Raw genomic sequence first — 14,350 nt, 5'->3', positions numbered from 1 at the left:
CACGGCTCATACCCGTGCTCGTTTTCCATTATTGGTGAGGTACCGAGTACAAATACCTGCTTACTCCACCAATAAGGTAACAATTCAAACTGGGTGACTTATGCATCCCACACCCTTGTTACAATGCAGATCAACAGAAATGAAGTTCTGAACGTCTACTTGTTTCAGGCTGAACTGATTCAAGTCCTTGAAAGCTTAGATCCTGGCTTCCTTTGGGCTCCTGCCGGGGCAGTGTGTGTGGCCGCCTGACCTCTGGCTGGCTGAAATGACGTGCAGCAGAGCCGTGGACACGCCTGGGCCAGGTCCACGGACAGGAGACCCCGCTCGGTTCTCCCAGCCACCCGTCCAGAAGACACCCTTGTTGACACCACAGCCACACGAGGACACACACGAGCAATTTCCTCTTGCCTGACGACAGCTCCTAAAAGGGACCCACAGACACCTTCAGGAAAGTTTCCACTTACTCAATCCCACACAACAGCGTCCTGAGCGCCCTCCAGAATGAAGCTCATTTTTCCAGGTGCAGGTGAGGGCCTGGGCACTGTGCCCACCGGCAGGACCTGTCACTGCAGGTTTTCTTCCTAAGACTTCCAGCGTTCTTTCCTTGTCTTTAAAAATCTTCACATTTTCCCAAACTCTAGACTTGAAAAGAAACATGAAATCTTCCAGTATCAAAAACATACAGGATGTTAAAATTTAAAACAGCCCAAAGAAACGGTAAAGCCATCAAGCACACGGAAAACACATCAGAGGATGAAGCGGCACATTCCGTGACGTAAGAAAAATAACCAGTTTAATAATCACAACAGTGTAGCATCAACATCGTAGTAGTCAACACTAGGACACTGTCTATGACATTTCCATTAGGAGTTTCGTCACACTTGGTGTCCCAGAGAGGTGAAGAAATGATTGGCATGAAGGAGTCCACAGGACCAGGGCAGGTGTTCAAGGTCCCAGATGCCCAGCGCATGTGGACAGGTACAGACGCCACCGAGTGTGATGAACGAGCTTCGGGTGCTGCACCCCAACATCGCTGAAAACTCAAAGTGCTTCAAATCTACAGGATAAGAAATGGCTTCATCTCCTCATCCACACACGGTGAGAGCAAAGGAGTAACCCTTGGGCAAATCGTGGCCCCTTTAAACATTTATAGCAAGTTCCCACCCCCTTGGGAGGTCACACGGTGAAACAGATACAGTTATATACAACAGGGCAGGTTTTTAAAAAGAGTTGCTCTCAGACGCATTTTTCCTGCTCCCTAAAAAGCTGAGGAAGATACTGGATCCACAGAAAGAAAAGGCAATGCAGTAACATGAGGCCGTCGTGGCCACACCGTCCAGGGGAAGGGCTGTTAAAAACACAAGTATTCTTGTGAAATACTTCAATCTGAGCATTAAGGCAGGTCTGCAGGAGATCAGACAGCAACGCTACCGGCTCCGAGAGGACATGAGTGTCACCTCCCGGCAGAGGGGCGGAGAGATCAGAGTTGTTCCTGAGTTAACACCTGCTACAACTGCAAACTTCAACACACTCAGGTTAAATGGTTTCCCACTGCAATGTCTTACGCATCACCAAAAAATAACTTGCAAAACTGAAGCTTACCAAAACAGGAAGTGTTGCTCTTTGCTTGTGCCAGCATGAGTGAGTAATATGCTAAGTTTAGGAAGCTGGCAATTCTGATGAAAAGTCCAAGTGAGGCCAGATTCTGCAGCATGGGCCAGGTCCATGCTGAGCCCAGACAGACCCTGTGGCCAGAGTCAGGGCAGGAAGCTGGAGGGACTGCTGGGCACCAGAGACTGTAATTGCCAAGGACAAGGAAGAACCGTCAACAGCAACAGAACGCCCTCCCAGGGTGTCTGGCTCAAAGGCATCAGAAAACCGAGGATTCAGGTGCAGTTAAAAAGGGCAATTTGGCCAACAGACTAAAAATCAGAAAATCTGATGCCAAGTGAGTTGTTCTGAGACCAATAATCCACGGTGCCGCAATTTTGGCTTTTAAAGATAGAATGCCTATTCTATGGGAAAATGTCTCACTTTAAAACCAACCTTTTCATGGGAGGGGAAACCAAAAGCGAAGTCCCTGTGATCACCATGATTTATTGCTGAAGCAGAACAAAAACCTGCCCCGGGCTGCACCGGCTTTGCAGAGCCAGCCTGGGCCCAGCAAGCCGCCGTGAGGACAGCATGTGCTTTGAAGAGCCAGTCTGGATCCAGCAAGCTATGGCGAGGACAGGCTTCCTTCCCCCGTCTCCTCTGCCCTGGGACACAGTGGGGGAAATGTTCCCTGTTTATGCCTGCATTACTTAGTGGAACCTAAGATGTATATTGCTTTATTCTTGCTGAAAGAGGGGAGTTTACTTTTGGTGAACACTGAACCCTGCTGGCTGCAGCCTACGGTGAAGCGGACCTCAGGGGGAGTCTGGCCTGACAGCAAAACTCCACCCATCAGTACCAGCCTGCAGCATGACCTCCATCTGCTTTCATCAGCTGCAGTGACTTACAATAAATAATACATTCTATTTACAAGTTCTAATAATATCTCTCTTTAAGGGAGGACAAAACTATTTTGTTATTACCGAACTAGCCTATACAGAAACATGTGTCATCTCCCAAAATGCAGCAAACTTATCTGAGAATCACAGTACTCAGCGGACAAGAGCAAACACCTCTAGGTGGATGCACTGGTGCTGCACGGGCCTTCCTCGAGCTCAAGACTGAGTCTGTCAGCCAGCAAGCTGCCCTCAGAACTCTGCAGGTCTGGGACTGTCACGCTGCTTTAAGACTTCTGAATGGGAATGACGTGTACCTTTGCAGGTATAAATAAGGTTATTTAGAAATACCGACACGGGAAGTACTGTCACAGCACGGAGGAGGCCATGATGGTGAAAGACAAACCAGACATCCACCAGGCTTTTGCTTCCGGTGGGTGTGGACGTGGGAATTCTCATTCATGTAGCTGGAAAGGACATTCTAGCACAGGGATTAGCCCTGACAGAACCACCACAGGTATGCATTCAAACTGGGATATTTACAAGTAACATGTATATATAATATTTATATATTCGATTAAAAGCCTGGACAACCAAGCCTTTCAGTCAAGTCACCGAACTTATTGCAGAATGAGGTAACTGAGATGTTCGCAGTGGGATTGACGCAGCTCAGGTCCTCAGAGTCAATCCCTCCCATCTGGATTCTTCCGTGATGGTTTGATGGTCTCCGTTCGCAGAATAAGCTCCAGCTTTTCTATGTGCAGAGAGCCAGGTGGCATCCCACAGCCCTGCCTGTGGTCCTGAGCGCACCCTCAGAACTGATCTTGGACAGAAAGAACTACGGACGCCCCTTACAGATTGGTCTCGTCCCAGGCAGGATCGTTCATGTTCTTCAGGACCCTCCTCACCAGCTTCTCTAAGTCTTTGCGGGCTCTCTGCTCTTCCTCCAGAGACTTCTTCATCTTCTTGTTGTCCTGAAAATTAAGCAGATCACAGTACGCTCACTATCTCTGCGACCGCGTAGGGCTTCCTTTCCCCAAATACGCATCCTCGAGGAGCTAAGGCCTCAATTCATGAAATCCTGCGTGAGCTGCCTGTGGACTGTGAGGTCATAGGGGTCCGTGAAGCTTAACCACCTGGACAGGGTGGCGGTGCTCCTGACTCTGCAGCTGCTCCCAGGATGAAAACGGTCCTAATGGCTCTTATGAAGTCCACAAATGAATCTCTATTGAACATACCGTAAGAAAATGGCTGGAAACTGCAGATGGGATAGCTCCTACTCAGCTTTTCTGTGCATTTATAACCACCTTCCAGAGTTATAGAAAGGACTAGAAGTAACAGCAACTGACAGGTGCTGGAGCAAGGGAGTGAGCACCTGCTCTGAGCAGCTGAACCCGGGCACATCTCAGGATGAGGAGGCACGCGCACTGGGATGTGTGCTGCTGCTAGGGGCAGAGCATGAACATGGGAGCCCACCCACCAGCCAGAGGTGTACCTGGACACCCAGCAGACACTGCGTAGAATGGCGGAGAACTGTGCAGTCCCACACAGCCACCTACTCTCAGCTCTTTATCCAGGCCATACTCCTAAGGCCGCTCCTCACCCAAAATATCCCAACCTTCCCCCGTCTGGCTAGAGAGGGGGCCAGTCACTCATATTTAATATTACGTGCCAATGTCCAGAACACGCCTAGTGAGTCACCACATCTGGCTTGCTGACTTGGCTTCGGAAGCCAAGGACCATCCAGTGTCAGAGGCTAATCTCAGGGGTACCCCACAGGATTTGTCACCAGACAGAACTTCCGATATTTTAAAATTAATCTTCCAACAGAATTTGCAATGGTTTATGACATCAAAATCAGTATTGTTAAAAAAAAAAAAAAAAAAAGACTTGAAACAAGTCACTTTACAGACAACCAATTGTTTTATCTGCTGGACTTCTGAGAGACAAGACCTCCTTTCAGTTTTTGCTTATAGACAATCAGCTTATTTTTATGTATATGTAATTTTTTGAGACAGAGTCATGCTCTGTCACCCAGGCTAGAGTGCAGTGGCATGATCTCAGCTCACTGCAACCTCCACCTCCTGGGTCCAAGTGACTCTCCAGCCTCAGCCTCCTGAGTAGCAGGGATTACAGGCAACTGCCACCATGCCCAGCTAATTTTTGTATTTTCAGTAGAGATGGGTTTTTGCCCACCTCAGCCTCCTGAAGTGCTGGGATTATAGGCGTGAGCCACCACACCTGGCCAGCTTCTTTTTAATAAAGTGTTTTTTCTTCCCATTTGGAAAAAAAAAAAAAAAAACTGAAAGATGGATTGTGACGTACCTGTCTTAACTCTTGCACTTCATCCTTTAATGCATATACAGTGTCCACAAGACTCCTGAAACAGGAAACAGAGCACACACATAAACAGGGTGAGGCCTGGAGAGGACACACGGAAACGTAGCAGGAGACACTACGAGGCTGAGTGGAGTACACGGGCTGCTCTGCCCTAGGCTGTGGACCGTCTACATTCACAACTAAACACCGCCAACCTCTGTGGATGGCAGGTTCAAGCCTAATCAAGGGAGCTTCAGTCTCTGATGAGATTTTAAAAGTGAATCTTCCATCCAGGTGCAGTGGCTCATGCCTGTAATTTCAGCATTTTGGGAGGCTGAGGCAGGCAGATCACCTGAAACTAGCAGTTTGAGACCAGCCTGGCCAACAGGGTGAAATCCCATCTCTGCTAAAAATACAAAAGTTAGCTGGGTGTGGTGGTGCAGACCTGTAATCCCAGTTACTCAGGAGGCTGAAGCAGGAGAATCACTTGAACTCTTGGGTTCAAGAGGCAGAGGTTGCAGTGAGCTAAGATCGCACCATTGCACTCCAGCCTGGGTGACTGGAGTGACTGTCTTAAAAAAAAAAAAAGTGAAGTTTCTGAAGTCACACCCCTACCCTCAGGGAGTTGTTCAGACTCTACTACCACACTGCAGAGGTCAAATGCCTGCTTTAGAATACTAGAAGAAATCTTACTTTTCTTCAATCACTGTCTGACCATTACTTTTAGTTTCTTCGACTATAATTTTCTCTTCTTCTGGAAGCAAAACTTGTGGAGCAGATTCTTTGCGTGAACCTAGGACCATGAAAACATAACAAATAAACCGCGGGCGAATGCCAAGGCGGAATGAAGAAAAATAACTTGACTATACAACATCACTTAAATATTAAATTCTAGCAACTATGAATTTAAAAATGCTCATCCAAGCAAACTAAAGGAGGACATCTCTCATCAGTTTTCTTCACTTCTGTCTACTGAGCCCAGGCCTCATGGCCAGAGCCATACAGAGGAAAGGAAAACTGGAGCCTTTCAAAAATCTGAATTATAAACGGTTTCAACCTGATCATTTTCAACAGGGAGAAAGTTAAAGGTTGTAAATGTACTGCTCTGGATATTCATCCTATTTTGACCCATTATTCCAAGAGTTTCAGAAAGACATATGAGACCAAGCAGAACATATACAGTGTTTATAAATCAAAGATCTGGCAATAAAAACATTTCACACTACAGCAACATTTAATAATCAAGATATTACAGCACCAGAGCATATGGTTTAGAAAAAGCAAAATTTATTTAGTCCTTTATGAAAACTTTATATTTCTGGAATATAAACATTTTTCTTAATGAAAGGAAATAAACTGCTCACAATGTCAGAGGAGCATTCGTGTCATATAACCAACACTCACACAAGAGCTTATATGGGACAGGCCCTCAATAAATGCTGCAAAATATGTACTTTAGAAATGAGAAAATCAAAATACTCATTTTAAAAGGTGAGGAAGAGAATTCAAATTCTATTTAACAATGCAAGGGAGAAAATCTTAAATAGTATTTTCTTTAAGATCATATATTATGATAACGTGTACCATTTATATTTTTGAAAAATTATACCAGATGCAAATCAGAGGAAAGCTATAATCTGTCACGGAACACAGACGCCTGCAAATGGCACTGCGGTATTTCTCCGTGAAGAAAGCACACTCGTGCTCGAGACATGCTAACTATGGAAACAGTGCTTCCACCTGCTGGGTCTTTCTTCTGGCTCGCCTTTCCTTGTTCCTAGAAGTTTGTCAGATCATAAGAAAGGCACTTGCTGTGCGGCCTCAGTCACAGGAAAGCTCAGTACCATACAAATGCGTTATGAAGACAGGATTTTAAAGAATGGCTTCACCAACATTTCGCTGCATGCTTATGATCCTGAGCAGAACCATGATGCCAAAGCTTGGTAAGATGGTTCATAAGACGTTCTTGACATGTGAGGGCACCACTGCTACTTCCACAGCAGTATGCAACAGGGGCCAGGGCTGGCACTCATTGGCCACGTGCTGTCCCTTGTGCATCTGCAAAACCTGCTCTCCCCCTCAGAATGGCACCCCTGGGAAACTGGAAATCCAGGGACTGAAGAAAATCAAAACATTACGTTCCTTCATCCTCTCAGGGATAAGAAGATAAGAGTAAGTCCTGGGAAAGCAACCAAGTGCCACTCTATGTCACACAGCACAAGCTTCAGGAGACACTTGTCACATCAATAATGGAAAATAAGGATAACTGCAGGATCTTAGAATCAAATGCAGCACTTAAAATTCCATTACAAGAATGGCTGGCACACCTGCATCTTTAGGTCAAGTGCCCCTTAAAGGCAACCCTCCCTGCCGCTCACACTGTTGTATCCCCACTGTGCTACCAGCTGGCAGCAGCAGACCTGGAACAAGGACGGAAGAAAGGAAGAAAGGAAGGAAGGAAGGAAGGAAGGAAGGAAGGGAGGGAGGGAGGGAGGGAGGGAGGGAGGGAAGGGGCACAGCTCCTCAGATGCATCCCATGGGCCACAGTCCACCCACCCGTGCACACACTGACCTATGTCTCGGGAATAACTTTTTGGACAGAATACTGAGGCCAGATTTCAGAAAGATGTTTTTAAAAACATGAGGCTGATAGTATCAGCCCAAAGGATCTCTCCAGGCCCAGGAGACAAGGACGGAGACAGCCCTTCGGGCTGTGAGGGCTCCCATGGTTCCAGGTGCTCATGCTCCCAGAGGCCACAGGAGAGGACCCTGAGGGCGGCAGGCTCTGGGCTGCCTTCTTGTAGGCCCTTCCAGGCTAACGGGTAATGCTGCTGAGAGACATGACACACAAGAATACACTGCTTAGGATGGAAACTGATATGTGAAGGAGATTACAGCAGAAGCGTGGGGTGCTAGCCAGGTGGAGAAGCTGCCAGAGCTTCTCATACAAATGCAAAAGGGTACCCATGTTCCTTCAAGGAAACATTAATTCATGTGCTATTTGCCCAGAAGATACAGAAAATAATTTCATAGAAAATAAAAAAGAAAATAAACATTGAAAATCCAGAATATTCATAAAGAGTCAGATACTGATACCAGCTGTGAAGAAATCAAATGGCTTCGCTTACTCTTCCCTGCAAAGCATGTAAACCGACAACATTGCACATTTTAGGCAACTCCTAATTTTCCCCCGATTTACCCATTTGTCCTGCTTTGAGCCCAGACAGTTGATGACTGTTAGAGTCAAATCCACGGAAGGTATTACTCGTGTATCTCACATTCAGGTCGGCAACACATTTCTTCAAACGGAGTCGCTAACGAGACACTGGAAAAAGTTATGTAACTACGCATTGGGCAGATTAAGTTCCACGTTTCAATTATTTTTGTCTCTTCTAGCTCCCTAGACAACCTGTTGACATCACCTGTTTCCAGCATTAACATTTTCAAGTGACATATAAAATGGGATCATGAAGAATGTCAACCTTAAAGAAATGGGTCAGACATAGTGACTTCCATACAGGAGTCATGAGGGCATGAGCCATGTGTCCACTGCCTCCAGCCAGAGCTCGGACGCCCCTTGTGGTGAGTCTTAACCTGGGCACATCACTTAAGCACTGAGTCTCAATTTCATTCTTTATAAAGGAGAACAACCAAACTACTTCTCTAGAGCTGTTCCAAGGATTTAAATATTACATTCTGTAAGTATCTTTTAAGAGATACACTCATAAAGATAAAAGCCACTCCATTATGTAGCATCTAAGCCTGTAAGAACTGGTACAGTTACTGTATATGCATGGCACAGGTCTTATTTCTACAGCTACACTTAAAGCATGCAAGGAGGATTTAGTGAGATTCAGATATAAGTTGGAAAATGTGGTGTTACAGACAGGATGTACTGCTTGATTCCTGAAATGTACTAACGTGAAAAATGCCATTTATGGATCTTAAAAATGCCAAGGCCACTTGCAAATGAGGATTATTAACATGCCTAGAAATCACACAATTCAAATAATCTGCCTGGTTTTCAACATACAATTTTTCTAAAATGAAAATTTTTACAGCCTTTCAAAAATCAACAAAGAAATGCCCAACCAAGTTTACAATGTAAGTTGACTATTTCTTTAAAGAACAATGTTTTAGAAAGCAGATTTAACAAGTTATCTCAGAAACTATTAAAGTGTTTTTAGAGGCATCATGGCACATTTTCCCCAAGTTAGCTAGGTTGGAAAAACAATTTTAACAGAATTATCAGAGAATTTTCTGTCACTTTATTTAAAATCCGTAACAGAGGCTCAGACATAGGTGAACACAGTCATGATGGCTTCTACCACAGTCAAGATCTGTGTTTCCCAAACTGCTTTGTTTCTGGGAGATGAGAGGGGTTCTACAACACGTAATTTCAGGACATGTTGGGTGCAATATTTCTTGGAGAAATAAAAACTCTGATGAAGTCTGCCATAAACACTCTCGCTTAATCTTAATTCAGCATTTCTGAAACGCATTTGAGTGCTGATTTTTTTTTCTTTTACAAATCATTATTAACATCTTTTGGTTTTGTGGCTAACATTTTGAGAAGTGCTAGATCAACTTATAATCTATTTTGATAACCACATACACGAAACTGGTTATTATTTCCATATGGAGGAGGGAATAAGAAAAACATGAATATAATGAAATGACTCATATTTAACACCAATCCAGCACTTCTCGACCTAAAGGACTCCAAGAATGTGCCTGTAGATACTCAGTGTCTACCCACCAAGTGCTGAAAAATCCTGCAGCAACCATTTCACTCAGCGGTTGCTGTGCACCATGTGGCTGGAAACCCCGGAAGGCACCGGGACCCCAAAGCAACACTCACTCAGAGGTGTGATCCAGAGAAGCCTGGTACACGTGTGTTCACATGAGCACAAAAGTTAAAATTTTAGAGATGTCTGAGAACCCTGCTCCTTCTCCACCCCAAATATGCACGTATCTCTAGAGAACTACAGAGTTTCGTTTAAGAAACACAGATCCAATCCAGTAGTACCATTTCATAGACGACGACTTGCCACATCAGGAAGACAGTGGTGATCAACCCCTGCGGCTCCAAGTATCGACTCACGACTGCCATGCTCGGCTGTCAGACACCCTTCTGGGGCCTTATCTGACGACACACAACTAACTGCTTCAGGAACAATGCAGTGTCCACTGTCCAGTCCAGGCACCGGCGTGGTGTGCATGCATGCATGTCTATGTCCACCTGTACCAAAAGCCTAAAGACAGTTTATCAGAACAGAACATCTGTCCATCTGGCCAGTGATCTAGGACATTTACAGGAAAATTCACCATCTTTCTAAAATCTGCATCTAGAGTCAAATGAAAATCAAGTAACATTCACGGTTGAGCAAAATATGACTACACTTAAAGAAAAATGATTTAATAAGATCTCTCCAAAAGTCATTTTGTTATTTATGGCTCTAGGAGTCTAATTTCTTTCTCTTAGGAAAAGAAAACTCCCATCTCGTGCTGAGAGAGCTCTCTGCATTTACTGACTGCACCTTGTCCAAACACTATACCTGCCACCAAGAACTTCTTTTCCTTCCCCTTTATTTTGTTTCATTATTCTCTTCTTGGCTGGACAAGAACTTTATTAAACAAAAGTTAAAAAGCAGCCTTAGTCTAAATAAAAAAATTTTTAATTGCGCTTTTTCTCATGTACGCACACACAAAAAAATAATGCTTCTTTCTTAAGACAAACTGACCAGTGACTGAAAACTTTTTAAGTAAAGGGAACTAGATGAAATAAGAAATGTAAAAGGAGCGACTTGGTCCTGTCCAGAACACAGCTATCTTAAGGAAGTGCAAGCGTGCTTTTCTATCAGGACAGGCAGAAGTGATCTATCTGTCACCTGCCTGCCTCTAGAAGACGTTCTGTTCAGGTAGAGCAGCCAAATCATACTAACCTGCAAACTATGCTATTCCCCTCCCCCATGTGACAGATATTAAAAGCCACGGGCTAGCAAATGCAAAATTTATTTTTACTGTACATAACAGATTTTTTTATAAAACAAACACTTCATTGCCATATGCAACCACAAACAATAATATGCATACTGTACAATACAATGCAACATTCAGATATACATCCAATTGAGTTTTTCAAATGGTAGTCACCTACTAAAAATGGCTTTTCCCATTCACAGATAAAGAACACAGTTAAATAGATTTTTTTCAAGATCTTATACCACTATATACACATTACTGTGTTTTGGCAATTTTATGCAAAACACAATTAATATAGCTTATTATATACTTGTGGCAAGTGTTACTTCAAAGGGAACACCCTTGAGGCCATTTGCAAAGGCCTGGTGATGGCTTAAACCTACCTTCTAGTTCAGACTCTTCATCCTTTCATTAGAATACTAACTGTACACATAGATATTAGAGAATTGCATGAACAGAAGATACCATTATCCGCATGACTGAAGTCCCACAAAAGTAGAAACACTGGCCCTCTGGATGCCATATCACCACTGCCACAAGAGAACTGTCTTTTCGGGCCTGTGGTACTAATATTTCTTATCCAGGTCACAAAAGCTAATGGTGTTAGACATTCAAAACAAATGCAAACAAAGAAGAGGTCAGGTTATTATTATGCAGTGTGATCTTGGCATCAACAAAAAACATGGTCAAAATGCCTTGAACTGGTACAAAACGGAATGATGGGAAACCGCCAAAGCTCTGGTGTACAGAGTATCAGTGACAATGTCCTGGTAAGATAACCAAATGATACTTGGTATTAAAGGAAAACCCAAGTGCAGCAACTGTGAGTGTCATGGTCTACACAGCCACGACATGGGCAACCTCTGAGAGAAGCCAAGGCAGCTAAGCCAATGCGCTAAGTCATCTCGAGGCAAACAGAAAGGCGCTCCCTGACACGGAGGACCACTGTATGTGACACAAACCAAAATCACTTCTAAATCCACTCACAGTAAGTACAGAAACTTTGTGGTTATCTTATTTCTCCAAAAATTCCTTTTACTAACTGGCTGAACGTATATAAACCCCATCTCTGCTGGAGAGTTAACACAGGGATTTGATTAATTCTACAAGACTGCTCCTCAACTTCCTTATTTTTATTAATTGGCATAAAAATACAAAATCTTCTGTGGCATGAGCAGTTCAGTAGCTACTTTGGAACAGGCCAATATTTGGAATTAACAGCTGCCCTGATGCCTCCTGTGCCATCAGCTTTGTCCATTCTGAATGAAGCCACCCAACTTTCTAAACAAGGTGCTACTGCCAGGAGCTCCCCGGCAGCTCTGGGCTTGTGAGCGGCAGGACCTGGCTCCCAGGACAAGACTGATATTGCATCAGAGTTCACGCTGCACACACAAGATCAGAACACTGAATACGTGGGTTTGGCGAAGGAGTGGGCGGTGGGGAAGAAAGAAATCACGGCCACCTGGAATTACAGCCACCCTAAAGAAGGAAAAAATGTTATTCTCAATTTATGATGGCACCTTGTTTTCTGAAGCTGATTTCAATGACTACTTCAGACACAGCTGTAAGGTTCCATTGTAACACCAAATAGAGCGTGCATGGAAAAGAACACAGTTGGCCCCTCAAGCAATGACTAGCTGTGGATTTGACACTGCAACTGAATGCAACAGGTCACATTCAGTTCCTTCTGAAGCAGAAACTGGTCTGAGTGAGGCCAGTGAAAACTCCTTACAACAAATCCCAGGAAAATGGGGGAGACTTTTTTTTAAGTGAGCAACATGGCAACCTAGTAAATCTCCAACAAACTTCAATATCCCATTATGATGAGGCGTTGCCATTTTACATCATGGGGTTGCTGTAAACGGAGTTTCACTGCAGCTGCTCGCTGAAAACAATGATGTGTCCATGGCTCTTCCAGACAACGTAAGTATGGATGTCGGGGGTGGGGGGGAGCCGGGGGCGGGGGGGGACTGAAGCCACAGCACTTGACTTTTTAAGTATTCCAAATGCCTCTCCAGATACAGGCTAGTAGTCTACACTTGCAGAGGCTGAATGCTCCAGATTTCGGACTTTAAAGTTTTAGTATAGAGGTTTTACTGTAGAGTGGTACAGGCTTGCTAAGTGCCATATAACAAATCATTTCAATCCAGGCAAGTTTGGGGTGAAGCTGAGAGTGAACATCTGGGCCATGACAGTAAGTTCTGCCTTTGGAAAAGACAGCTCCCACTTCACGGCCACAACGCAGCACACGGAAGAGCACAGAGCCGTGAGGTGGAGACAAGCTCTGAACACACGTGACGCCCGCCCGTCTGTGCACCTGCTAAGGCCCAGAGCCCACACGCCGCTCTGCATGATTACCAGAACACAGCCCTTGGAACTGGGCTCACAGCACCTTTGCTGCATGTATTCTTCTCATCTCTCCACAACCATTTGATCAGTGTTCATCATACTTAAAAAATGTAGGTCCCTACAGATAAGGCCAGAGTCTCCTCCATGGTTCTGGCACTTAGATCACAAACCCGTGTGATTTCAGTACAAAATAAAAAAGTGTTCATACAGCTATATGCAGAAAGAAATCAAACAGTTGCTACACCGAGAATTAAAAAAAAAAAAAAACATTTGGAGCTGTAAAACAACAACTACCCATTACGAAGAGCACCCTCGGGTGTAGGCTCACATAAACACACCACCTCCCTCCAATAGTCATTCAAATGTATACTCTCATCGGCAGTTAAGCCTCCACAAAGTACAATGGGAAATATCAGGAACACTCTCAAAAGTTGTTAAAATATCACATAAAAGAGACAAGGAACAGCAAGAAAACATCTAAGAAAAGCAGGCTGCGATACAACAAGCATTTGTTAAGAAAGCTCAGAAGTGCATTAGTTCTGGTGAGAGATATATGAGCAACAGCTCTTACGAGATGTAGAACCCATTCTGTAACTATGGGCTGTCCATATACTGTCATAGTCAGAGTCTTCCGAGAGGTCTGAAGGCTCCAAACGGGAAAGGCTACTGCGGCGACCCAAGGAGTCTAGGCTTGGTTGGTCATCATCAGCCAAGACGTGATTATGCATCAGGTCAGTGCCTTGCCATGCTAAGACGGGCGGGCGGAGGGACAGGCGCGACAGGCAGGGGGTGAGGAGGAGAACGACAGGAAGAGCCACAACCAAAACATGGAACAAAAGCAAAAGGTGATGGGAAGAGAAGGAAAAGAGAAAACATTGTTAAAAATTGGCAACAATGCATATTTCTCCTTATATATGGCTGGGTTTCAACAACGAACGTTAGCAAAACCCTTAGAATAAAACTAGATCAATTATTATCTAATTAAACCTAACAGAAAATGCTTCAAAATTGCTCCCTTTTTAAAAAAAAAAAAAAAAAAGATATTGCTCTAAAGCCCTCCTTTAAGAAAATCTTTCACAAATTACACCCATGTCCAAAAGATGAGTCTATAGACATGTGGCAATTAACCGATTCTATTCCACATTCAATTAACAAATAGTCTCATTTAAGACATCATTTGCAAAAGGTACCATTTATGTGGCTAATTA

The 14,350-nt window shown here is 44.2% G+C and overlaps 1 protein-coding gene across 16 annotated transcripts in view; it reads right to left on the bottom strand.

Annotated features, from left to right (window-relative positions):
* Positions 1-771: 771 nt before the first annotated feature.
* The window catches only part of ARHGEF7 (Rho guanine nucleotide exchange factor 7), a 181,236-nt gene continuing 167,657 nt past the window's right edge, over positions 772-14,350 (bottom strand). For 6 of the 16 annotated variants that reach the window (XM_035294224.3, XM_035294229.3, XM_035294237.3 and 3 more), the window contains 4 exons: positions 13,714-13,890; positions 5,502-5,601; positions 4,815-4,869; positions 772-3,463 (listed from right to left, as the gene is read on the bottom strand). In XM_035294224.3, coding sequence (XP_035150115.1) covers positions 3,341-3,463; positions 4,815-4,869; positions 5,502-5,601; positions 13,714-13,890 — 455 coding nt within the window. In that variant the 3' untranslated portion in view covers positions 772-3,340. Of the gene's footprint in view, positions 3,464-4,814; positions 4,870-5,501; positions 5,602-10,807; positions 13,891-14,350 lie in introns of those variants that run through there. The other 10 variants (XM_035294248.3, XM_035294250.3, XM_078332362.1 and 7 more) reach the window with 4 other exon arrangements.

The sequence above is a fragment of the Callithrix jacchus genome, chromosome 1 (genome assembly GCF_049354715.1).
Source record: "Callithrix jacchus isolate 240 chromosome 1, calJac240_pri, whole genome shotgun sequence".
In the NCBI taxonomy this organism is placed as follows: domain Eukaryota; kingdom Metazoa; phylum Chordata; class Mammalia; order Primates; family Cebidae; genus Callithrix; species Callithrix jacchus.
This window is presented reverse-complemented; position numbering and strand designations above follow the sequence as displayed.